General features: G+C 42.6%; 1 protein-coding gene and 1 long non-coding RNA gene across 2 annotated transcripts in view; one reads left to right on the top strand and one right to left on the bottom strand.

Annotated features, from left to right (window-relative positions):
• The window catches only part of LOC122458724, a 29,350-nt gene extending 10,710 nt beyond the window's left edge, over positions 1–18,640 (top strand). Inside the window, exons 2-3 of the long non-coding RNA XR_006278916.1 lie at positions 18,080–18,219; positions 18,565–18,640. This is a non-coding gene — a long non-coding RNA (uncharacterized LOC122458724). The remainder of the gene's footprint in view (positions 1–18,079; positions 18,220–18,564) is intronic.
• Positions 1–24,389, bottom strand: part of PIEZO2 (piezo type mechanosensitive ion channel component 2) — a 448,530-nt gene that overhangs the window by 7,920 nt on the left and 416,221 nt on the right. Inside the window, exons 47-52 of the mRNA XM_043508112.1 lie at positions 22,484–22,631; positions 14,442–14,630; positions 11,428–11,520; positions 9,811–9,983; positions 2,813–2,932; positions 617–696 (exon numbers count right to left, since the gene is read on the bottom strand). Of these exons, the coding sequence (XP_043364047.1) occupies positions 617–696; positions 2,813–2,932; positions 9,811–9,983; positions 11,428–11,520; positions 14,442–14,630; positions 22,484–22,631 (803 nt within the window). The remainder of the gene's footprint in view (positions 1–616; positions 697–2,812; positions 2,933–9,810; positions 9,984–11,427; positions 11,521–14,441; positions 14,631–22,483; positions 22,632–24,389) is intronic.

Raw genomic sequence — 24,389 nt, forward strand, 5'->3', positions numbered from 1 at the left:
ATATAATTCCTGGTTTTCAGCAGTTTCTGTACAGGTGCACTTGTCACTCCAGAAGAGCATGAGGGTTCGGGTTAACCTTAACAAAGTTTTAACTGCATTAACAAAGTTTTTGGGCAGTTAATTCTTACTTGTTGGTACAAGGCCTAACACTATGGGGCCCTGATCCTCGGTTGGATCTACCATAATGCTAATACTAATGATTATAATAATAATAAATGAAAGCCCATGAGGATGCCTATGAAATTTGATGACTGACTTCAGGTATCGAAGTTTTAAAATGTTGCTATTAAATTCTCCGTGCCTCCATTTTCCCATCTCAAAAAAAGGGGGTAAACAATGTTTACACACCTTTTGCAAAGTGCTTTCAGCCCCTCAGCTAAAACATTCTATATAAGGGCTAAGTATTTAAACACAGCTTTGTGGGCTTTTCTTGTGTGAAAGGTGCTGGGTCGATAGCTCTAGAGCCCGATATCCTCCTTTTACCCACACAATAGGTACAACAGAGCAGAGCAACAGCGCAACCTTCCTTGACACAGTTCCATTATTATCTAAACAGCCTTGTGTGTTTCACAATGAAAAAAAATATACAGACATAACCACAGCCTGGAGTACCTACCTTTCCATAGTTGCTTTATGGGTTTTGCCAGAGAATCACTAGGTGCCTTGATGTAGTACGGAAACATCATTTCTAGCGTCCTGCAAGAAAAATGGGACAGCAAATAATTCCATATTTTTGTATCTTTATAAATTCCCTTAGACATCCCTCTTGGGGCAGTGGTAGAATATGATTCCAGTTTGAAGAAGGAGAGTACTTTGCTGTAATTTTTGGACTGGATTCTGATCTCACATCAGCTTTGAACCAGTGTCACTCCATTGACTTTGATGGACTTACCAGTGATGTTCTGCCAATATTTTAACAAAAGCGTTCCATTCAAAATTTCCCCACTCACCGGTCATCAACCATGAATGCTGGGTATGTGAGTGCACAGGGAGGAATGAGGGACTGGGGAACACATTCCTTTGTTTTCCCACTTAAACAAAAATATTGTATCACACTATCAAAAAGGAGAGAGGCAACACACCACCACTTGCTAAATAAATGAAGTACATCTGATGGAAATGTTTATAATCTCAGAATAGTACAGTGTTCAGCTAGTGCTAAGCTCAGGGAAGACCATGTGGGAGTGGGTGTAGCTTTTATAAAATTACTGCCTTCTGAGAATGGGGCTTACAAATACATCATTTACTTCTTGCCTCAAACAGATCCATACCCTCCAGGAAATGCCTTTATTAAAAAGTATGAGAAATAAAATATTTAAAAGACATGCAAAGGCATACACTATAGACCTATATGCAGCCATATATCTGTGCAACAGACCTACATATATTCTGAACAAAAAAGAGCTCTCAACATGCGTGTAGCTGTATCTGTTGCTTTGCACTGACTCACCAGACATTTTAGGCTTCAGAGTGATGTTCCTGGAATCTTAGGGTAGGTCTATGTTAAAAACATTGCAGTGATACAGAGTGATCGCAGGGTGTTTTTTCCTTTTATTATTTTTCTGTGAGAGTTCATTTGAGAACATAGCAATTGTCTGGTTTCACCCACATATTTGCTTTTGGGGCATTTAGTGATCACTCTATATCTGACCTATCAGTCCTCATCCTCAAAGAAAACCTGTACAACACTTTCAAAAGACAAGCCTGGGAATTTAAATTCATAACTTTGCTAGATGCTAAAAATCATAACCCATTAACAACTCCCCTTTCCGCCCCCAGCTGCTTTCTCTCTCTCTTTCTTCTCCCCTCTGGTTTCCTTTCCTCCCTATGACTGCAGGGGTGTTAAAGGGCTACTTCACCTTGAATGGTCCTTTGAAAGGTGTATTAACTACTTATGCTAAACAATCTGTTCCACCTTGTGTTTAGCTGTGACACTCTGATTAAGGCCTTGTCTATACTGCCACTTTACAGTGCTGCAACTTTCTCGCTCAGGGGTTTTAAAAAACATCCCCCCTTAGTACTGCAAGTTTCAGCGCTGTGAAGTGCCAATGTAGACAGTACACCAGCCCTGGGAGCCATTCTCCCAGCGCTGGGAGCTACTCCCCTCGTGGGGGTTTTTTTTTACAGCACTGGGAGAGCTCTCCTGCAGCACTGGTGCCACAACTACACAGCCACGTTAAAGCACTGATGCGGCAGCACTTTAATGTTGCTAGTGAAGACATACCCTAAGTTTCCTAGACCAGAAGAAGGGCTCTGTGTGCTGGAAAGCTTGTCTCGCTCACCAACAGAAGTTGGCCCAATAAAAGATATCACCTCACCCACCTTTTTTCTCTAATATCTTGGGACTGACACAACTACAACACCACTGCATATTACCTTTGAAGTAACATTTATTAGTATAGGGCTAGAATGTCCTTAGCCTTTGTGTAGGTGCTAGGAATTTTCACCCCTTTATAGTCTGTGCAAAAGCCAGGGGCTCTGCCAATCCTTGTTGCCAGGAAAGTGGAGTTGGCGAGGAGGACACAGTATGCTGCACCATCCATACATGCTCCCCATCCCCTGGTGTGCTAGAAAACACAATTCCTCTCACAGCTGCCCCACTGGTGGTGCAAGATGTGGCCTCACTCAGAGCTTTGAGTAATGTATTCACTTGGGTGATGACTGTCCATTTCGCTGTACATTCAGTGAAGTATGTTTCAGTTTTGTGGTATATGCTATGCTATGAGATTACATTATAGGTAACAACTGTGCACAAGTTAGTTATCTGCTTTAAGAGAAACATCTGTATGAACAAGTCAAGAACATAACTTACACCTTCTTTACCGTGTGATCCCCAGACATCATAGTAGCGATATTTTCTCTAGTTTTGTTCAGTAGGTTACAGGAAAGCTTATCCGATGCTATTTCTGCTTTTGCACCAAGAGAGAGGTTTCTATAACAATAAATGAAAATGAAAACAGATAGTGAAGCTCAGTACCACACAATGCGCAGTTCTCTGAGCTGTGCTTAGCTGATGTGCGGTTGCTAGTCTATCTGCATGGTGCTGATGGCCCTTCCCCATATCCTGTCAAGCATTAGGCTACCAAGACAGCCTGCGGAGCCCGCAGCCGATGTTTTGTGGCCTAAATCCCCCTGCCATTATTGATCATGGCTTTGAGGCAATTTTTGATAGTACAATGTAACTATAATTTTACTTACTGTGTCAAAGTCAAAATAGCAGTCTTACACAGAAACCTGCCTGACGGCTTGATTTTGAACACAGAGGCCAGATGTTGGCCTTGGCAGACGGCACATGACACCTCGTTGCCTGACTAACCACAACTTCAACTACCAATGCTCTCTGAGTGATTCTAAAGACTTTCATTATCATCAGTGGCCTCATGTACAAATGAAATAAGAACATGGTATTCATTCCCTCATTCAAACACCACATATAAATCAGGGTGTTTAGGCTGAGGGCTCCTGGAGCCCTCGAGACAAGATGAAAATGTGTATTTGATTATGAACAGAAAACATGTTTCCCCTGATGATTTTTAAATGGAAGTGCCTGAATCAGTCCTGTGCACCCTGGGGAGATGGATGGCGGCACTGCTTTCCAAGCTCCCTCCCACTACTTCCTTTGCAACCCCTAGGGCACTGATGGGGTGAGCCAATAAGGTTCTGTCCAGCTGCTCAGCAGCTGCCCTACTGATTGCATCACAGGACAAAGAGGAGGGTAGTTCTGGCTGCTCCATTGCCTGCTTCCTTGCTGGGCTGTGGGAGCTCCACGGAGAGTAGCAGAGAAGCTTAACTGGCTCTACATGAGCCTAGGGGAGCATCTAGTAAAGGCAGACCACCCTCTAGTCCACTGCTTCCCAAAGATAAAGGATCCAATTCATGACTGTTTTTAATTAAACTAACATAACTGATAGATTAGTTGAGGAGTATTAAAAATGGACTGTAGCTCTGAATAATGGAGGAAGCTATATTTCTACTGGATAACAGACTATCCTTTCACGGTAATAAAAAAGGTCTAATTAAATATTTTTTAATCTTAAATAAAGTATCTTATTTATTATGGGCCCAGTATTTGTTTTTGTAGTTTTTCCTAGTAATGTAGCTGTGAAGGGACAGCTGTTATGATAAGAGCCCAGGTGTCCATCTACATGATTCTCTTATCAGGGTTAGCTATTACAATTCCCAGAAGCTAGAAATGGGCAAGACGGGATGGATCACTTGATGATTGCCTCTTCTGTTCATTCTCTCTGAAGCATCTGGCATTGGCCACTGTTGGAAGACAGGATACTGGGCTAGATGGATCACAGGTCTGACCCAGTATGGCTGCTCTTATGCTCTTATTAATCTGCAATCTGTGCACACCACAGCATGGCTCTTACAGGAGTGTAGCAAAGCTTGAAGGGAAGACTGTACACCAGGGGGCAAATGAGCCCTAGAGTAAATGGGCGCAAGCCCCAATGAAGGGAATGGGCATTGGCTCTACTTAGTTCAGGGTGGCTCTAGATCAGGGGCAGGGAATCTTTCTTCTATCGGGGTCACTGACCCACAGAAAAAAACAGTTGTGGGCCACACACACACACACACACACACACACACACACACACACAGTCGTGGGCCCTGCGTGGGGGTGCGGAGGATCTGGGTTTCCCCTAGGTAGATATTTCCCCTAGGGGTGGGGCCAGAAATGAGGGGTTCAGGGAGGGGGCTCTGGGCTGGGGGTTGCGGTGTGGGAGGAGGTGAGGGAGGAGGTGGGGGTGGGGATGAAGAGTTTGGAGTGTAGAAGGGGTTCTGGGCTGGGGCCAAGGGGTTTGGAGTTCGGGAGGGAGTTCCGACCTAGGGCAGGGGGTTCTTGGTGCGGGCTTCGGCCAGGTGGCGCTTACCTCAGGCGGCTCCTGGTCGGTGGCACAATTGGGCTAAGGCAGGCTCCCTGCCTGCCGGGGCTCGGTGATGCTTCCAGAAGTGGCTGCCATGTCTGGCCCCTAGGTGGAGGGGCTGGGGGTTCTGTGTAGGAGGTGGGGGGCAGTGCGCTGAACTTCCCTGGTTGCCCCTGCTCCTAGGGGCCACAGGGATATGCCAGTCGCTTCCGGGAGCTGCATGGAGCTGACCAGACTTTTAAAGGCCTGGCAACACTAGCTTCCCCCCACAACGGGGCAAGCAAGTGCTAGTGGCTCCAGCACTACGAGGGGACACTGAGGCTCGGGGCTTCCGGCCCACGGCCTGGAGACTTGCTGCGGGCTGGATGAAATGAAGCAATGGGCTGGATCTAGCCCTCAGGCTGTACCCCCCACCTCCCTCTAGATGTTCAGGTAGTTAACTGCTTTTCATCTTGTGTCTTTCTATTTAATTCCTTACAGCATAAAGGGTATGGCCAATAGCGCTTGAGGCTGTAAAGCCTCAGCAAGAGGACTGATCGTTTCTCTTTTGTACCTTAATTTCATTTCCCCTTTAAATTATCTGCTAATACCAAATATTTTTCCAAAGGCCTGATCCTTCAAAGTGTTTAATTTACATAACTATTGATGAGCATGTTGTCTGAAGCAGATTTCCTATTAGTATGTTCATTGTTTTTTAAAACCTAAGGTTGGGATTTTCATGTATTTCTCTTAACCCACTTTGGGGCACCCCAAATAAATGGTTGTTTTTGAAGATGTAGGTTAGGATTTCAGTTTCTGGGTGCCCAACCTGAGGCATCTTAAAATTACTGGATTTTCAGAGAGCAGAAGCTCTGCCCTGTCTGAAAATCAGGCATCTCCAAAGTGTTGCAGGTTGGGCACTCAAAACCTGAGGAAGCAAAGACCTCTAGTCACTTTTGACAATCTTGGCCTACACTGCGTGCACTTTGTTTTAAAAGTGTCTTTTGGTCACAAAAGCTACAATATCAGCAGAAAGAAAAGGAGTACTTGTGGCACCTTAGAGACTAACAAATTTATTAGAGCATAAGCTTTCGTGAGCTACAGCTCACTTCATCGGATGCATTTGGTGGAAAAAACAGAGGAGAGATTTATATACACACACACAGAGAACATGAAACAATGGGTTTATCATACACACTGTAAGGAGAGTGATCACTTAAGATAAGCCATCACCAACAGCAGGGGGGGAAGGAGGAAAACCTTTCATGGTGACAAGCAGGTAGGCTAATTCCAGCAGTTAACAAGAATATCAGAGGAACAGTGGGAGGTGGGGTGGGAGGGAGAAATACCATGGGGAAATAGTTTTACTTTGTGTAATGACTCATCCATTCCCAGTCTCTATTCAAGCCTAAGTTAATTGTATCCAGTTTGCAAATTAATTCCAATTCAGCAGTCTCTCGTTGGAGTCTGTTTTTGAAGCTTTTTTGTTGAAGTATAGCCACTCTTAGGTCTGTGATCGAGTGACCAGAGAGATTGAAGTGTTCTCCAACTGGTTTTTGAATGTTATAATTCTTGACGTCTGATTTGTGTCCATTCATTCTTTTACGTAGAGACTGTCCAGTTTGGCCAATGTACATGGCAGAGGGGCATTGCTGGCACATGATGGCATATATCACATTGGTAGATGCGCAGGTGAACGAGCCTCTGATAGTGTGGCTGATGTGATTAGGTCCTATGATGGTATCCCCTGAATAGATATGTGGACAGAGTTGGCAACGGGCTTTGTTGCAAGGATAGGTTCCTGGGTTAGTGGTTCTGTTGTGTGGTGTGTGGTTGCTGGTGAGTATTTGCTTCAGATTGGGGGGCTGTCTGTAAGCAAGGACTGGTCTGTCTCCCAAGATCTGAGAGAGCGATGGCTCGTTCTTCAGGATAGGTTGTAGATCCTTGATGATGCGTTGGAGAGGTTTTAGTTGGGGGCTGAAGGTGATGGCTAGTGGCGTTCTGTTGTTTTCTTTGTTGGGCCTGTCCTGTAGTAGGTGACTTCTGGGTACTCTTCTGGCTCTGTCAATCTGTTTCTTCACTTCAGCAGGTGGGTATTGTAGTTGTAGGAATGCATGATAGAGATCTTGTAGGTGTTTGTCTCTGTCTGAGGGGTTGGAGCAAATGCGGTTATATCGTAGCGCTTGGCTGTAGACAATGGATCGAGTGGTATGATCTGGATGAAAGCTAGAGGCATGTAGGTAGGAATAGCGGTCAGTAGGTTTCCGATATAGGGTGGTGTTTATGTGACCATCGCTTATTAGCACCGTAGTGTCCAGGAAGTGGATCTCTTGTGAGGACTGGTCCAGGCTGAGGTTGATGGTGGGATGGAAATTGTTGAAATCATGGTGGAATTCCTCAAGAGCTTCTTTTCCATGGGTCCAGATGATGAAGATGTCATCAATGTAGCGCAAGTAGAGTAGGGGCATTAGGGGACGAGAGCTGAGGAAGCGTTGTTCTAAGTCAGCCATAAAAATGTTGGCATACTGTGGGGCCATGCGGGTACCCATCGCAGTGCCGCTGATTTGAAGGTATACATTGTCACCAAATGTGAAATAGTTATGGGTCAGGACAAAGTCACAAAGTTCTGCCACCAGGTTAGCCGTGACAGTATCGGGGATACTGTTCCTGACGGCTTGTAGTCCATCTTTGTGTGGAATGTTGGTGTAGAGGGCTTCTACATCCATAGTGGCTAGGATGGTGTTTTTAGGAAGATCACCAATGGACTGTAGTTTCCTCAGGAAATCGGTGGTGTCTCGAAGATAGCTGGGAGTGCTGGTAACGAAGGGCCTGAGGAGGGAGTCTACATAGCCAGACAATCCTGCTGTCAGGGTGCCAATGCCTGAGATGATGGGGCGTCCAGGATTTCCAGGTTTATGGATCTTGGGTAGCAGATAGAATACCCCAGGTCGGGGCTCCAGGGGTGTGTCTGTGCGGATTTGTTCTTGTGCTTTTTCAGGGAGTTTCTTGAGCAAATGCTGTAGTTTCTTTTGGTAACTCTCAGTGGGATCAGAGGGTAATGGCTTGTAGAAAGTGGTGTTGGAGAGCTGCCTAGTAGCCTCTTGTTCATACTCCGACCTGTTCATGATGACGACAGCACCTCCTTTGTCAGCCTTTTTGATTATGATGTCAGAGTTGTTTCTGAGGCTGTGGATGGCACTGTGTTCTGCATGGCTGAGGTTATGGGGTAAGCGATGCTGCTTTTCCACAATTTCAGCTCGTGCACGTCGGCGGAACCAGTCTATGTAGAAATCCAGGCTGCTGTTTCGACCTTCAGGAGGAGTCCACCCAGAATCCTTCTTTTTGTAGTTTACCCAGAAGTCACCTACTACAGGACAGGCCCAACAAAGAAAACAACAGAACGCCACTAGCCATCACCTTCAGCCCCCAACTAAAACCTCTCCAACGCATCATCAAGGATCTACAACCTATCCTGAAGGACGAGCCATCGCTCTCTCAGATCTTGGGAGACAGACCAGTCCTTGCTTACAGACAGCCCCCCAATCTGAAGCAAATACTCACCAGCAACCACACACCACACAACAGAACCACTAACCCAGGAACCTATCCTTGCAACAAAGCCCGTTGCCAACTCTGTCCACATATCTATTCAGGGGATACCATCATAGGACCTAATCACATCAGCCACACTATCAGAGGCTCGTTCACCTGCGCATCTACCAATGTGATATATGCCATCATGTGCCAGCAATGCCCCTCTGCCATGTACATTGGCCAAACTGGACAGTCTCTACGTAAAAGAATGAATGGACACAAATCAGACGTCAAGAATTATAACATTCAAAAACCAGTTGGAGAACACTTCAATCTCTCTGGTCACTCGATCACAGACTTAAGAGTGGCTATACTTCAACAAAAAAGCTTCAAAAACAGACTCCAACGAGAGACTGCTGAATTGGAATTAATTTGCAAACTGGATACAATTAACTTAGGCTTGAATAGAGACTGGGAATGGATGAGTCATTACACAAAGTAAAACTATTTCCCCATGGTATTTCTCCCTCCCACCCCACCCCCCACTGTTCCTCTGATATTCTTGTTAACTGCTGGAATTAGCCTACCTGCTTGTCACCATGAAAGGTTTTCCTCCTTCCCCCCCCTGCTGTTGGTGATGGCTTATCTTAAGTGATCACTCTCCTTACAGTGTGTATGATAAACCCATTGTTTCATGTTCTCTGTGTGTGTGTATATAAATCTCTCCTCTGTTTTTTCCACCAAATGCATCCGATGAAGTGAGCTGTAGCTCACGAAAGCTTATGCTCTAATAAATTTGTTAGTCTCTAAGGTGCCACAAGTACTCCTTTTCTTTTTGCGAATACAGACTAACACGGCTGCTACTCTGAAACCTGTAATATCAGCAGAGTCACAAATGAAGTTGTTAGGATTTTTTTTTACTTTTTATGCTACCCTTAGCTGTACATTTATGACAGACGTGCTCTTTAGCGTACTGCATGTTCGAATAAGGTCTGCAGTAGGCTTGGTAACAATATTTCACTGGTAGAAAAGCTCAAGCACCATAGTCCTACTCTAGAACTTGCTTTTCCCCTATGTTCTTCCATGCTGAATCTCAGATCATTTTACTCCTGCTTTTATAGTTTCCATCTTGGAGGTGCTAATGCCTGGCAAAGGGCATTCTTGTTCAGGAGTTCTAAGGCAAGCTCCCCTTTAAAATTCATGAATGTTATCTTTTGTTGCCAGGAGGGCTCATTGTTGAGCGACAAAGATCATTCCCTTCCCCATCTCCTCTCCAGCCACCCACTCTCAGCCTTCCTGACCTGGTGAATGAGAGAATTGGATGGGAAAATAAACACATCACACATACGGGGCAATGCAAAACACTTCCATTAAACCAGCAGCCCTAGCCCAACAATCAATCTGCCAATATCATCATACTATTTACCTTTGAATACTCCATGAAAGAACTAGAGTGAACTCAGCAGAAAAATCCCGGAGACCTTGAATCATTTTCTTTCTACTGGGAGGGCTGATAGTCCACAATGAATTTGAATTCCCTTCTAGTTCTGCTACAGTTATATCTTCTTTTCCATAGCCTTCTAGAAACTGCAAAGCACCCTGTACATGCAAAAAGAGAAAGGAAAGTTTAACATACACGAAACACACAACTATTCTTACAGGTCAGCCAGAACTGTAGGTGTACTACTAATTATAAGTCTAGTGATTTGAATTGATGGTTTTTCTCAGTCACCGGATAAGGCATAAGAGAAGAGAGGTTTACCCAAAATACAGCCCAGACTAGAAGTCATTGATGTGAAAAAAAAAATTGCATTGCTAGTGAAACTGATTTAAAAAACAAACAAAACCACCTAACCTGGTAAAAAAAAACATTTGCAAAAATGGGCCTGAATAAAATTAAGCATATGGATTCTATGCTTTTGTTTCTGAGGTCCTCAATACACATTTAAGCTAGTGGAGCTAATGAGCTATCCAGAACACATTTTAATTTGAGATAATATATGTTCTAGTCCCCACTTGTTTTGTGTGGCACCTCAAACTTACTTTAAGCAAGTTCACAGGGGCGCCACACAGCACAAGTGGTTACCATTATATGTCATTCGTCTGACAAATTCTATGCGATGTAGATTACCAGACATCGCATTGGACCACATGGTAACTTGAGGCTTTCTCAAAGTGCAAGGTAGAAATCAGGAGGCCCAAGATACCACAGAACATGGCCAGGGGTATCTTCTTTTGGCTTTAGCCGTGTTTCCCCTTCTACTCTGGGTGAGGTGAGTCAGGGAGAGTCCAAATTAATGAATTTTACATTTCTATCCCCAAACTCCATCTGCTTATATAAGTAACACTTTTAGCAAAGTGAAAATGGGGAATTCTGCATAGAAGAATGGGGCTTACAGACTCTTGTTACCAAAGGAGAAGGTGAGTATGGGACAAATATTTGTTCCAACTGCTGGCAAATAACATGGCATAAGATGCAATGCGCTTGTTTTAGGGGAAGGCATGTTGATAGTGTTTATAGTTTTAGATAATGATATGATGCAAAGTGTGTTTGACATCTTTTAAATAGAGTCTACTGAAAAACTGGCTACCACATGCATTTAAGGTCTGCTTTTGAATGCTTTTCTCTTACCAAGGAAACCTAAAGTAGCTTTGCAGACACTATTAAGTGAAATGATTACTGACAAACACTCAGGGTTCGTCTTAGGGAGGGTCCTAGAGCCTGGGTTGGAGCCACAGCCCAAATGTATACACTGCAATTGTACAGCCTCAGGAGCCAAAGTCACCTGACCAGGGCCAGCTGTGGGTATTTTATTGTAGTGTAAACATACCCTTAAAGGTCTCACCCTTGGAAGCTCTTATTCATGTAAGTAGTCCTTATTTCAGACAAATTCAATGAAACTAATCATCTTAATAAGGCCAGCACTATTGATCCCTTATTGTCACCCAAAGGAAATTAAACAGAATGATTTGGCCAATCAGAATACACTGGACGTATACACACAAATTCTTAAAATGATGAAACACTCCACATTTTACTTACAGTATTACCCGAATATTCTCTTTGAAATGAATTGAACTCAGTTTGATTCAAATCCTTGAGCTGGTTCTGCTGAGCACTCATTGTAAAAATAGGCTGGAAAATAAAATAACACATCCTTGTCAAATGTATTTCATTTTGTTTCTACATTAAAAATAAAACATTCTGTGAATTTCAGACTAAGACTATGTCAGTCCTCGGTGCCACAGGGAGAGATTCTCAGGGATGGAAGAAAAGGTCACACATGAGATCTAAAAACTTCCAGAACTGAAGCTCTGAATTTCTTGTCAAATTTTCTTAAATGGTCCAATTTTGGGGAAAACAAAACTACCCCTAAATCAAAACATTTCACCAAGCTTTGTTCCAAAATGGTCCTAATGTTAAGGAATCCCATCCAGAAATATGTGGAAATTCCAACATTTGAAATTTCTTTCAGGCAAACATCTATTTGCATTCGTCGGAGCAAACTTGAATGAGACAATAAACGGAGGCTATTCTGTATATGCTATCACACTTCTGACAGCTGTCATTTTAGATTTACTCCTTCAGAGAAATGAATTCCTGTGGCCGTTTGTGAATGTCCCAAGTTAATATTCACTTTGGAAATCTTGTGTGTTCATTTCTGTAATTGCTCCACAGCATATTTTAATCTGGAAATAATATTTTTTAAAATTTCACAAAGGACCATGAGACTCGCTCCTAAGAAAGGCAAAGCGAAAACGGACTCTCTGATCATTCCTCTCCCCCATAACCCCTTTCCTGGGAAATATAAGGTAAAATTTTAGTGTTTAAGGTACTTAGGTGTCTATGTCCCATTTTCAAAGGTGATTCAGACCCAGATTTTTAAAGATATTTAGGCATTGATTTGCTTAGCATTGCAATACCTCACTCATTTAGTAGCCCGGAGAAGAAGGGGAACAGGTTTGTAAAGGTATTTAGGCACCTAACTCCCACTGATTTAATGGGAATTAGGTTCCTTAATTCCTTTAAGAATCTGTCTCCAAATCTCATTTTCAAAAGTGACCAAGACACTCAGGTTTCTAAGTCCCAGTGACTTTCAGTGAGATAAATGAAGGCATCCCTACAAACTACATTGCTAGCTGGGCTCTTTCAAAATCTGATTGGACCCCGAAATTGGCCAGCTAGCACAAAAGTAGGCCCCAGTGAAAGAGACGAGATAAATATGGAATGATCAGCCAAATATCTGACTCCAGTTTGTTTACATTCTTTTCACTTTCCAGATTGCACCAACACTTGACAGAGACTTAGGGCTTGGCTACACTTGCGAGTTAGAGTGCATTAAAGCAGCCCCGGGCACCCTAGCTCACTACCTGTCCACACTGGCAAGGCACTAGAGTGCTCTGACTCCATGGCTAGAACGCTCCTGGTACTCCACCTCAGTGAGTAGATTAATACTTGTTGCGCCTTGGCTGAAACGCCCGGACATCAGTGTGAATGAGGTGTTGCATTACTGCGCTCTGATCAGCCTCCAGAAACGTCCCATAATCCCCTTAAGTCAAGTGGCCACTCTTCTCATTGTTTTGAACTTGCTGTAGGAATGCAGATAAGCCCTTTGGAAGCTCGGTTTCTGACAGCCGGCTGCTTATCTGCTCCAAGACAAAGCAACCATTACCGTGGAATGCTGTGTGTGAGAGAGAGGGGCAGGGTGGAGGGGGAGCCTGCTGATGTCTGAACTTACAAGACAGCATGCTGACAGGCTCTCAGCCCCCCCAACCCACTCTCTCTCCCCCCCATATACACACAACTCATTCCCTGTCACACTCCACCCCACCCACCACATTTGAAAAACACGTTGCAGCCACTTGCATACTGGAATATCTACCACAATGCATGCCTTCTGTGGCCATTGCAAGAGCTGCTAATGTGGCCAATCCAGTGCGCTTGTAGCTGTCAGTGTGGACAGACTGCGGCACTTTCCCTACTGCACTCTACGACAGCTGGTTTAACTCAAAGCGCTCTACATCTGCAAGTGTAGCCATGTCCTAAATGTTAGACCACGACTACACTAGCCAGCTTACAGATGGCTCATGCAGCCACTCTATGTCGACAGGAGAGCTCACCTAGTCTGACCTCCTGCATAACTCAGTTGACAGAGTTTCACCCAGTAACTCCAGTACACTCATGTCATAAATATAAAGGGAAGGGTAAACACCTTTAAATCCCTCCTGGCCAGAGGAAAAACCTTTTCACCTGTAAAGGGTTAAGAAGCTAAGATATCCTCGCTGGCACCTGACCAAAATGACCAATGAGGAGACAAGATACTTTCAAAGCTGGAGTGGGGGGAAACAAAGGGTCCTCTCTGTCTGTGTGATGCTTTTGCCAGGACCAGAGCAGGAGTGCAGGTCAGAACTCCTCTAAAGGGCTAATAAGCAATCTAGTTAGATATGCGTTAGATTCTGTTTTGTTTAAATGGCTGATAAAATAAGTTGTGCTGAATGGAATGTATATTCCTGTTTTTGTGTCTTTTTGTAACTTAAGGTTTTGCCTAGAGGGATTCTCTATGTTTTGAATCTGATTATCCTGTAAGGTATTTACCATCCTGATTTTACAGAGGTGATTTTTTTACTTTTTCTTTAATTAAAATTCTTCTTTTAAGAACCTGATTACTTTTACATTGTTCTTAAGATCCAAGGGTTTGGGTCTGTGTTCACCTATGCAAATTGGTGAGGATTTTTATCAAGCCTTCCCCAGGAAAGGGGGTGTAGGGCTTGTGGAGGATTTTTGGGGAAAAGACGTTTCCAAGCGGGCTCTTTCCCAGTCATATTTTGTTAGACGCTTGGTAGTGGCAGTAATAAAATCCAGGGACAAAAGGTAAAATAGTTTGTACCTTGGGGAAGTTTTAACCTAAGCTGTTAAAAATAAGCTTAGGGGGGTTTTCATGCAGGTCCCCACATCTGTACCCTAGATTTCAGAGTGGGAAGGAACCTTGACAGCTCAATGTAAAGAAGAGCACAAAGAAATATAGGGCAATAATTGACTTTTCTTTTGTCATTTACCTGATAACCTCCGAGGGTTATTGTGATTGATACATCAAGAGGCCTGTTGGTGACGCCTGCAACAGATTTGACTAAAGACATGAAGAGCAGAGGGAACCAGACAATACAAATCAGCAAGACAACGATCATGCCACCCATTCCATACTTCACAACTTTCTTTTTCTTCTGGCCTCTTGGCTGTGGGTATCTCTGCAACAAAAACAGTCACATGGTAAAGCAAACCATGTGTTCATCAGTGGGACAGTTTTAATATGAACCCATGTATGAATAAACAATAACCTCTTTCATGGCTCACGAGAAAACCTAGTTAAGGACAAGTTTCATGAACATTTTGAGTCAAAATTGGGCTGGGATTTGACTGAAACTTGGTTGAGTTTCAGGCAAACATGGAGGTAAGTTTCAAGTGAATGTGGGTCATTTTAGGGCTTGGGGTGAAAACCTTGCAAAACTCTGTGGGGTTCAGTATGTTCCCAATCCCAAATGAGATAACACTGCGGAGGTTCATTTGAACTTTCTTCTCAAACAGAAGGTATGAAACCATGTGAACCAAAACTTAAAAAACCTAAAGGTTTGCTCAATTCTTTGCCAATTGAAGCCATCAACTTTCACCAAACTGTGCTTTAAACACTGTTTTATCTCAGATCCCTTTTAGACAGAATTGAACCTTTTAGCTCCTGAAAATGTTGTAGTTTTTCTTCCAGAGAAAGGTTGTATTTATTTTTCAGCAATACAACTTCAGTCTTACACTGCACTAACTCCCCATACACTTCAGATATATTCAAAACTGTCCTCCTTGTTCTTAAACTCTCTGTGGGCTTGCCCCAGAGTGCTTCTCAGCCCACATCCCTTGTCTCTGATCCCCAATCCTGCTCTTTAATCTTGCCTAGCACCAGGATCTTTGCTCTCCCTTTCCACAATATGTCCACTATTGGAGTGAGAGCCTTCTCTTCTGCAGCTCCTGGGGTCTAGAACAATCTTGCATCTCTTCTTCTCTTTTCCCATCACATCAGAAAATAAATCTTCCCTCCCCCGCCCCACTATGATTCCTCTCCCCCTCTGTTACTGACCTCATGACTGAATGCTTTAATGGATTCACCAGCACATACAATGTCTTTGCATCACTGTGATTTATTCTGCCTGTTCTCTTATAGGATTTAACTCTGTACAGAGACTAGGTGGGTGAGGTAATAGCTTTTATTGGACCAACTTCTGTTGGTGAGAGGGATAAGCTTTCGCACAGAGCTCTTCTTCATGTCTGGGAAAGGCAGAGTGTCCCAGCTAAATAGAAGGCAGAACAGATTTTTTAGCATAACTAGTTAACCCATAGTCTAACCATTCAAGGTGAAGCTGCCAGTTAACACCTCTGCAGTCACAGGACAATAAAGAGCAGCTAGTGGGTTACAGATTGTCCTGGGACCAACACAGCAAACATTAACTCTGTACAACATTTTGAAATAAAATGTATATGAAAGATGGCATATACAAAATAAAGTTGCATTGCACGCATACACTTGCCAGAAATCTGGCTTTCAGGAAATTGTTCTTGCTTTACAACATGAATCCATAAAGCCCTAAGAGAATATTACATTTGTAATACAACTCTATATTTAAAACAAATCAGTTACATTTTAGAAGGATTGTGTCAAACCATTTGTCTCACACTACAAGACACTGTTTTCATTAATATCATATTGAGCTCACAAGGGACATATCATTTATCTGTAGAAGGTTATTTCAGGCACCTTTAATGCTATTACAAAGCAGCTCAGAGAGTTAGTAATAGCCAAGTTACTCAGGAATACCACTCAGAGAGGTACCTTGAACTACTCTCAGTTACCATCAGTTATTTTGTTCTTAACATCCAGATTTTTGAGATATGCAAAATCCATTAGCAAGTATGGCAATGTGTGTCATTGGCACACACATCATGACTTAGACTTGGAAACTTATATATTCTAGAATTATTCCATAGCACAGTATAGAATGTTCCTATTATAGAAAAAACAACACGTAGAGCACAATTGGAACTGGATTACTCCCTGTATCTTTCCCTATTAATTTCTGAAATGTGTGATGTGATGCAATTCAATTCATGGTAATGTAAACAACTAAATGCCGGGTATGTGTGGATATCTGGTTAATTTACTTGTAACTAAGTGACACACCTTGAAATCAAGTACAGTTAAGAAGTAGGATTATAATAAAACTAGAAATATGTCAGTAAACACTCAAATATAAGGCCATTTTATTATTTTCTGAATGGTTGGGTTATTTCCTATTCCTAAAGTAACACTTAATTTCTTTTTAAAATTGGCAAAACAACCAAGCATCTGGATGCTGTTTTTTACAAAGGTAACATTGAATCCAGGATCCCCGATTTTTATTCAAACTGAACCTTAACTCATTTAAACCGTCTGAGTCTAATGTTTTAAAAATTGACAAAAGAAAGACAAAGAAAGGCTACATCAAAGAGGTGGAAACAAATAAAAAGGTAAAAATAGGGGAATAGTGCAGAAAGGAGAATGAAGGAAAAACTAGGGATGGGAAGGAAGCAGGAGGGGAATTCTTTGGACCTCCATTGTGGTCTAGGCGGAGGTGGGGGCTATGTATTCTCATCTGCACTGACCTCTGTTACAAGCTGCCAAGGCTGTTCTACTCCTGGCTACTCAGCTAGGCCTTGTCTACACTAGAAAGTTACGTCAACGTAAGGCACCTTGCGTGGATGTATTTGTGCACTTGTCTACACTCAAATTTGTCTCCCACCCATGTAAGCATGCTGTTAAGGTGATGCAATAAAACCAGCTGCCGAAATAGCACTGAACCATGGTTGACCTACAGAGGTCAACACAGTGGGAGTGTAGACACTGTGAGAGTGTAGACACTGTGACCTATTTGTCTCACACTACAGGACACTGTTATACCCTAACAGTCCTCCAGCAACTGTGCCAAAATGCCCCACAGTGACTGCTCTGGTCACAGTTGTGAACTCCACTGCTCAGGGGTCAGAGACCAGAACCCCTTTAAAACATCTTGCATATTTTTCAAATGCCTGTCCCTGATTGTCCAGCTTGATGAGCACACACAGCATCTCTTCCTTGTGGTGTGCAACTGCCCAACTGACCATGCCAGCTCCACACACTAGCTGTGCTCCTACCTAGACCAGAGAAAAGATATTGGGTCTCTTGGACCTGTGAGGAGAAGAGGCTGTGTTGGCACCACCAGGGACCAGTCGTAGAAATGTGGACATCTGTGAAAGGGGATGCAGACAAAGGGGTATGACAAGAATCAGTCTCTGTGCTGCATGGAAGCAAAGGAACTGAAGCAGGCGTAGCAGAGGCCAACAATTGATCTGGGACTGAGCCATAGACCTGCTGCTTTTCTACCAAGCTTCATGCCATACTTGGTGGAGACTCCACCAGCACCCTGCAAACCACTTGGGATACCCCCAAGGAGCTAGAGACCCCTGCTGTGAGCAGCCAGGAGGAGGAAGGAGTGGAGGAGGAGGAGGAGGAGGAGATCTGCTCTGAGGCGGGGTGGGGGTTTGTTTATGTACATAGGGCTGTCCCTTATATCATCTTGAGAGATCTTGAATAAACTTTCATGGAGATACTCTGCAATCTTCTCTTGAAGGTTTCTAGGAATGGCAGCCCTATTTCTACCATGACACTCTGGGATGAGTACCAATAGTACCAGCTGAAAACAGACCAGCAGCATATGGACCTGGACAACTTCAGGATGTCAGCAGCAGCTGTACTCTGTGCCTTTGTTACCCTCAGGAGTAAGTTATCAGAAAAAAATCACCACCGCCTTGGAAAATAATGCCAATATCCAGTGCCATTGCCTTATAGTCATACCCATGAAACAGGCACTGAAATGTTGTTTCATGCAAGCAAAAATCTTAATGCCTTCCTCCTTTGCCCCCATACTTGCCCTTGGTGGGCCATGCTCACCATGGCTGAGGATGGAGAGTGGTTCTGTGCAGAAGCACTCCAAAAATGAATTGCCAATAAACACGCCTGGTTAAAAAGTTTTAAAGGAATAAGGGAAGGGAGTTTTGAAACTTAACTTTCACTTTCCATTGTGGCTGTAAATCCAATTATACATGCATCTATTTTATCGGCAGCTGCTGCTATATTGGCCTGAAGGGGTGCCACCCACAGAACACCTGACCGTGTGGAGGAGAAAGAATAGGAGGAGGGAGGATATGTTCAATGAGACCCTGCAAGCCAGTGCTGCATTGGACTGCAAACAAAGGGCCTGGTGGGCCAACATGGCAGACTGCCTGGAATGGCACAGAGAGGACAGGAGAAAACAGTGAAAAACCCAGGAATCTCAGCAGCAGCAGGAGATGCACCCAGATATTATGGGGCTTCTCAGGCTGAAAACACAGCAGACCCTAGTTGACCTACATGTCCAATAATCACAGACTCGCCACCCTTTGCAGTCCCTAGACAACTCCATGGTTGCAACTCCCTACATCCCTGTCATAAATATAAAGGGAAGGGTAAACACCTTTAAAATTCCTGCTGGCCAGAGGAAAAACCTTTTCACCTGTAAAGGGTTAAGAAGCTAGGATAACCTTGCTGGCACCTGACCAAAATGACCAATGAGGAGATAAGATACTTTCAAAGCTGGAAGGGGGGAGAAACAAACGTTCTCTCTGTCTGTGTGTTGTTTTTGCCTGGACCAGAGCAGGAATGCAGGTCAGAACTCCTGTAAAGGGCTAATAAGCAATCTAGTTAGATATGCATTAGATTCTATTTTGTTTAAATGGCTGATAAAATAAGTTGTGCTGAATGGAATGTATATTGCTGTTTTTGTGTCTTTTTGTAACTTAAGGTTTTGCCTAGAGGGATTCTCTATGTTTTGAATCTGATTACCCTGTAAGGTATTTACCATCCTGATTTTACAGAGGTGATTCTTTTACATTTTCTTCAATTAAAATTCTTCTTTTAAGAACCTGATTACTTTTTCATTGTTCTTAAGATCCAAGGGTTTGGGTCTGTGTTCACTTATGCAAATTGGTGAGGATTTTTATCAAGCCTTCCCCAGGAAAGAGGGTGTAGGGTTTGGGGAGGATTTTAGGGGAAAAGACGTTTCCAAGCGGGCTCTTTCCCTGTTATATATTTGTTAGACGCTTGGTGGTGGCAGCAATAAAGTCCAAGGGCAAAAGGTAAAATAGTTTGTACCTTGGGGAAGTTTTAACCTAAGCTGGTAAAAATAAGCTTAGGTGGTTTTCATGCAGGTCCCCACATCTGTACCCTAGAGTTCAGAGTGGGGAAGGAACCTTGACAACCCCACAACATTCTGCATGGCATCAGAGGCCGCATCCCTATACCTACCACTCCATGGTTACGGACAGTAAGGACAACCACAGCTTCACATATGCTTACCTGTGAGAGGCATAGTTGGTGTATGGATAGCCACAATGGACTTCATTTGTGGACTGAAGTGGATAAAAATGTTTGCTGCCTTCCTAAATTTAAATTTCTGTTCTGTTATTTTATGTTAGAAGTTTGTATTGTATTGCCCTTTTTTATTTACAAGTTTTTCCCCACTGCTTTTGTTGGTCAGTAAAATTCTGTTTTTTGAAAATAAATCTTTATTAGTTCACTATACATAGTGCAGTGAGTATAGCAGTACTCCAAGCACCCAGTACCATAGGACTCAGAGATTCAACAAAACACCTAGTTCTATGTGTAAATGTGCAGCAAGCACCACCCAATTCATAGCTTCAGTGAAAAACAGTAACAATTATAAATGCATAGCAAAGTCAGAATAATTCATACAGTCATTAAGAGACAAAGTGTTACATATACAAATGTACACCAAGCACTACACACAATTCCTAACAGCTCACAAACGTTCAGGGCCAGAATGAAGTGGTTTTCAACATGTGGTCTGTGGATGCGGACTCCTGGGGGTCCGCAGACTATGTCTAAGATTTCCAAAGGAGTCTGCACCTCCATTTGAAACTTTTTAAGGGCCAGCAAATGAAAGAAGATTGATGGCATGGCACATTAATGTGGCTGATTGTTAAAGTGCTCTATCAAAGTCTCTTGCAACTACATAGTTCCATGTTGGGCTTTCCTAATAGCCCTGTGTCAGCCGCTCTACCTTAGCCCTCTACCCCATGGCAAATTTTCCTTCTTTGCTTCACAGATATTATGCAGGACACAGAAGGCAGTTATAACCATTGGGGTATTTTTCTTGCTGAGAGCCAATCTTGTGAGTAAACACCGCCAGCATCCCTTCAGTCTATGAAAAGCACATTCAACAGTTGTTCTGGACTTGCCGAGCTGGTAGTTGAATCTTTCCTTGGTGCTATCAAGGTGGCTAGTGTACATCTTCATAAGCCAGTAAAGCAAGGCATAGACTGCGTCCTCCAGGATCAACAATTGGCATTTCAATATCATCCAGGGTACTCTGCCAATCAAAAAAGAATGTTCCTGCTTGTAGCTTTCTGAACAGCCCTGTATTCTTAAAGATGTGAGCATCATGCATCTTTCTTGACCAGCCCATATTGATATCGGTGAAGCATCACTGGTGATCCACCAATGCTTGCATAATCACAGAAATTCAGAAAAGTAGCCCTTTCTGTTGATGTACTGTGTGGCAATGTGGCTGGTGCAAAAACAGGGATGTGTGTGCTGTCTATCGCCCAACTGCAGTTTGGGAACGTCAGTGCTGCAGATCCATCCACTATGTTCTGCATATTGGCAGGAGTCACACTCCTGCGTGGGGGAGATGACTAGGCTGTACACACTTGCACGACAAAAACCTCCACTGTGGATTTCCCACTGACCCATACCAATCTGGTGTTGAAGAGCAAGTGGCCATCACACTCTGGAAGCTTGCAGCTGTTAGTGCAGCTCTTATTCTGCTGTCTCTGCATTGGAGGGCCAGGATGAGCTCAGCACACAGACTCAGGAATTTGGCCTTTCGTATCCAAAAGTTCCGCAGTCACGGATTGTCATCCCAAACCTGCATGATGCAATCCCATGGGTCAGTGCTTGTTTCTCGAGCTCAGAAGCAGCGCTTCACCATCTGCAACTGCATGAATACCACCAGCAACCTTGAATTTTTTTTTGCTATGTCCCTTAGCAAACTGTCCTCAAAAAATATTTATGTCCCCAACTGTTGAAGTTCTTCCTGTGACTCTGATAATAATTGATAATCATGTATCCTGCATTTGTAACATTCATGAAAATAGCACAGAGCTATTTGGGCTCCATGCTTCTGTCAGAGATGGCAGACACCAAACAGTGCCATGCAGGTTTGTAGGATTTTAAAAGAGGGAGCAAAAATTATGGGATATGAATGGCATTATGGGACAAAGAAAGTTGCATACTGGGAACTTGACCCCTAGCTCCTAGAGATCCCTGAGCAAATTATTTCTATCCCACAATACATTGTGAAAACTTCCCAGAAGGCATTGCACCAGATAGTGGCACATAACCCACTGAGATACTTACCTGTGGTGCACCACTGTTCGAACTGACAAATATCCCCGGTGAGTATGCACAGTGCTAACACAAGCAGCCAAGTATGCATGTGTTTGAATAATACAGTAACTGCGGTGGCGTTATTCCAACATAATTTGTAGTGTAGAGTGGGCCCCCGTTGTTTGACTATTCTTCCACCAACTCTGGACAACCTGAGTTCATTTGCTTACCTTCTCTTATTCTTAAATCCACCCCTGAAATCTAGGTCTACAATTGAGTATCTATGTTGGCAGACACAAATTACCATGATTTTACATAGAACTTGTATGAATGAAAGGAAAATTAGTTAGGCACAAACAAGAAGTTAGATGCTGGAAAGCCATTCAAATTTTCATCTGCAGAAATTGCACACAGACACAGGCACATAATTGGATGAATATTTTTGCACATGAACCTTAGGCCTCTCTGATAGAAATCTGGCCTTCTGATATATTTTTCTTAATTTAGAAACTCATGAATTGGCAGCTTTTCTTCATTATTACCACAATTAACTTTGGGTGTAAAAAAGGGTTTAAATCACTTGCATAGCTTTCTTACCTTTTCAGACTCTCGCCAACATTTCAAGATAAATATATGAGCATAAATATCCTCAACGCAGATCCAGCTGGAAAGGCTCAGAGTGGTATCTGTCCAAACCCAGTCCATTACTGCTCTCAACTCAGTCAAAAATGGAACCAGACGGAATCTAAAAGGAGAGACAGTATAGTAGATGAACTATCTTACTGTGCGGTAGTGAGGTATAGCATTGTATCTAATTAAGGAACACAGATAATTTTTAGTGATCTTATAAAATTACACCATGTGTGGGAAAATTACACAAATGTTAAATATCAAAAAGCTTAACGGAGGGGTTCAGAATTGAAAATAGAAAACATGAATGTGAAAACAATTGCATTTAGTCATTTTCTGGGGTTGCTTGGGTATTATTGATATTCACCATATTTTAATAACCCTGTAGAAAAGTCAAACATGCACTTATGTTACTTGTAATCAATAATCATGGGTGTGATGGCAGCGTCATAGATGCAACTTTATGGGATAGATTCTCTCTTGGGCCAAAGCCCCTTCTTCCCTTCTGCCATAGCTCCTAAACTGAGAGGGAAAGGCAGAAACTGATATAAGAACCGACTGCAGTTCAGTTGGAAGGGAATTTTCTGCTAGTCATTTGCTTTGTGGTGCTTTTGCACTACCTGATGCAAGGGCTGTAACTGTGTAGAGAAGTTTGGCCTTATGACTTTACTGTAGGATCAACAGGAGAAGCTGGGCTGTGAGTACACAAAGTAGCTTTTGCACAACTTGAATACTTTCTGAGGTTCAGAAATTGTTTGGTTACCTTTTAAAAATATTTTAATTAAACTGAATTATTTAATATTTATCCACCTTTCCACTTTCTTTTTCCTAGTGCCAGTGAAACCAGAAACACTGTTATAGTGAGAGGAAAGCTATTTCTGTGATTTTTCTAGCTGGACTGTAACCAGTACATACTAAAAATCTTGGAATACAGCCTGGATTATTAGAACAAAGGGATTGTGATAAATTTGATTATGGTATGAACTGTTTAGCTGGCAAGCACAGAACCCCAAAACTTTTCAGACTCGCAGTCAGTAATAATTAGCAATAATGGTAAACAAAATATAAGAGACAACTAAAATGTGAATGATTTAGGCAAGTTTAAATTTGAATTTCTCCAACATGAAAGACCCTCTTTAATAGGCTGAAGAGTGTGTACGTAGTCTTAAAATGTTATGATTCATCTCACCACACTTTTGACATTTAAAAAAATTATCACTTGTTAATCAACTTGTGGCTCATGTTATAGCTATTTCATAGTATATATGTGATGGCAATATTTATGCACTGCATTTAGAGTATCATGTACTTTTATTTTCTTGCCTGCATTCTGCCCACTGAGCCATCTTTCCAAGGGTAACTACTAATATTCCATATCTCTGAGCAACTTGAGAGACACTATTTTTTTCCAGTGACAGGTTTAAAGTCAGATATCTTGTTTCTTTGCAGAGTTAGAAAGAGCATTTTAAACTTGGAAAAGTGGAGAGTCCAAACTTTCCAATAGGACACACAGCACTTGTTTCTGGACCTGGAAGGTCCAGGGATATAGGAAACTACAGTGATTTTTATGTAAACTATGTAAGGTAATTGTTAGAATTCTAAAAATGGATTAATTACATTTTCTCTCTCCTTTAGAGGTCTGTATTATTGGGCTCATAGCAAAACTCATAGATTTAAAGAGCAGATAACATTTCTAAAATAGCTTTTGTCTTTAATTATGTGCAGCATATATTGTGGTGGTATGATAATATGATATGCAATAAAGGTTTTATTAGCACTCATTTGCAATGACCTGCAGAACTAAGTCATGAATAATGAGGCCTTCTGAGTGACAATTAAACCTTCATACTACATATATACAAGGGTGGCTGAG

This window comes from Dermochelys coriacea, chromosome 2, assembly GCF_009764565.3.
Source record: "Dermochelys coriacea isolate rDerCor1 chromosome 2, rDerCor1.pri.v4, whole genome shotgun sequence".
Lineage (NCBI taxonomy): Eukaryota > Metazoa > Chordata > Testudines > Dermochelyidae > Dermochelys > Dermochelys coriacea.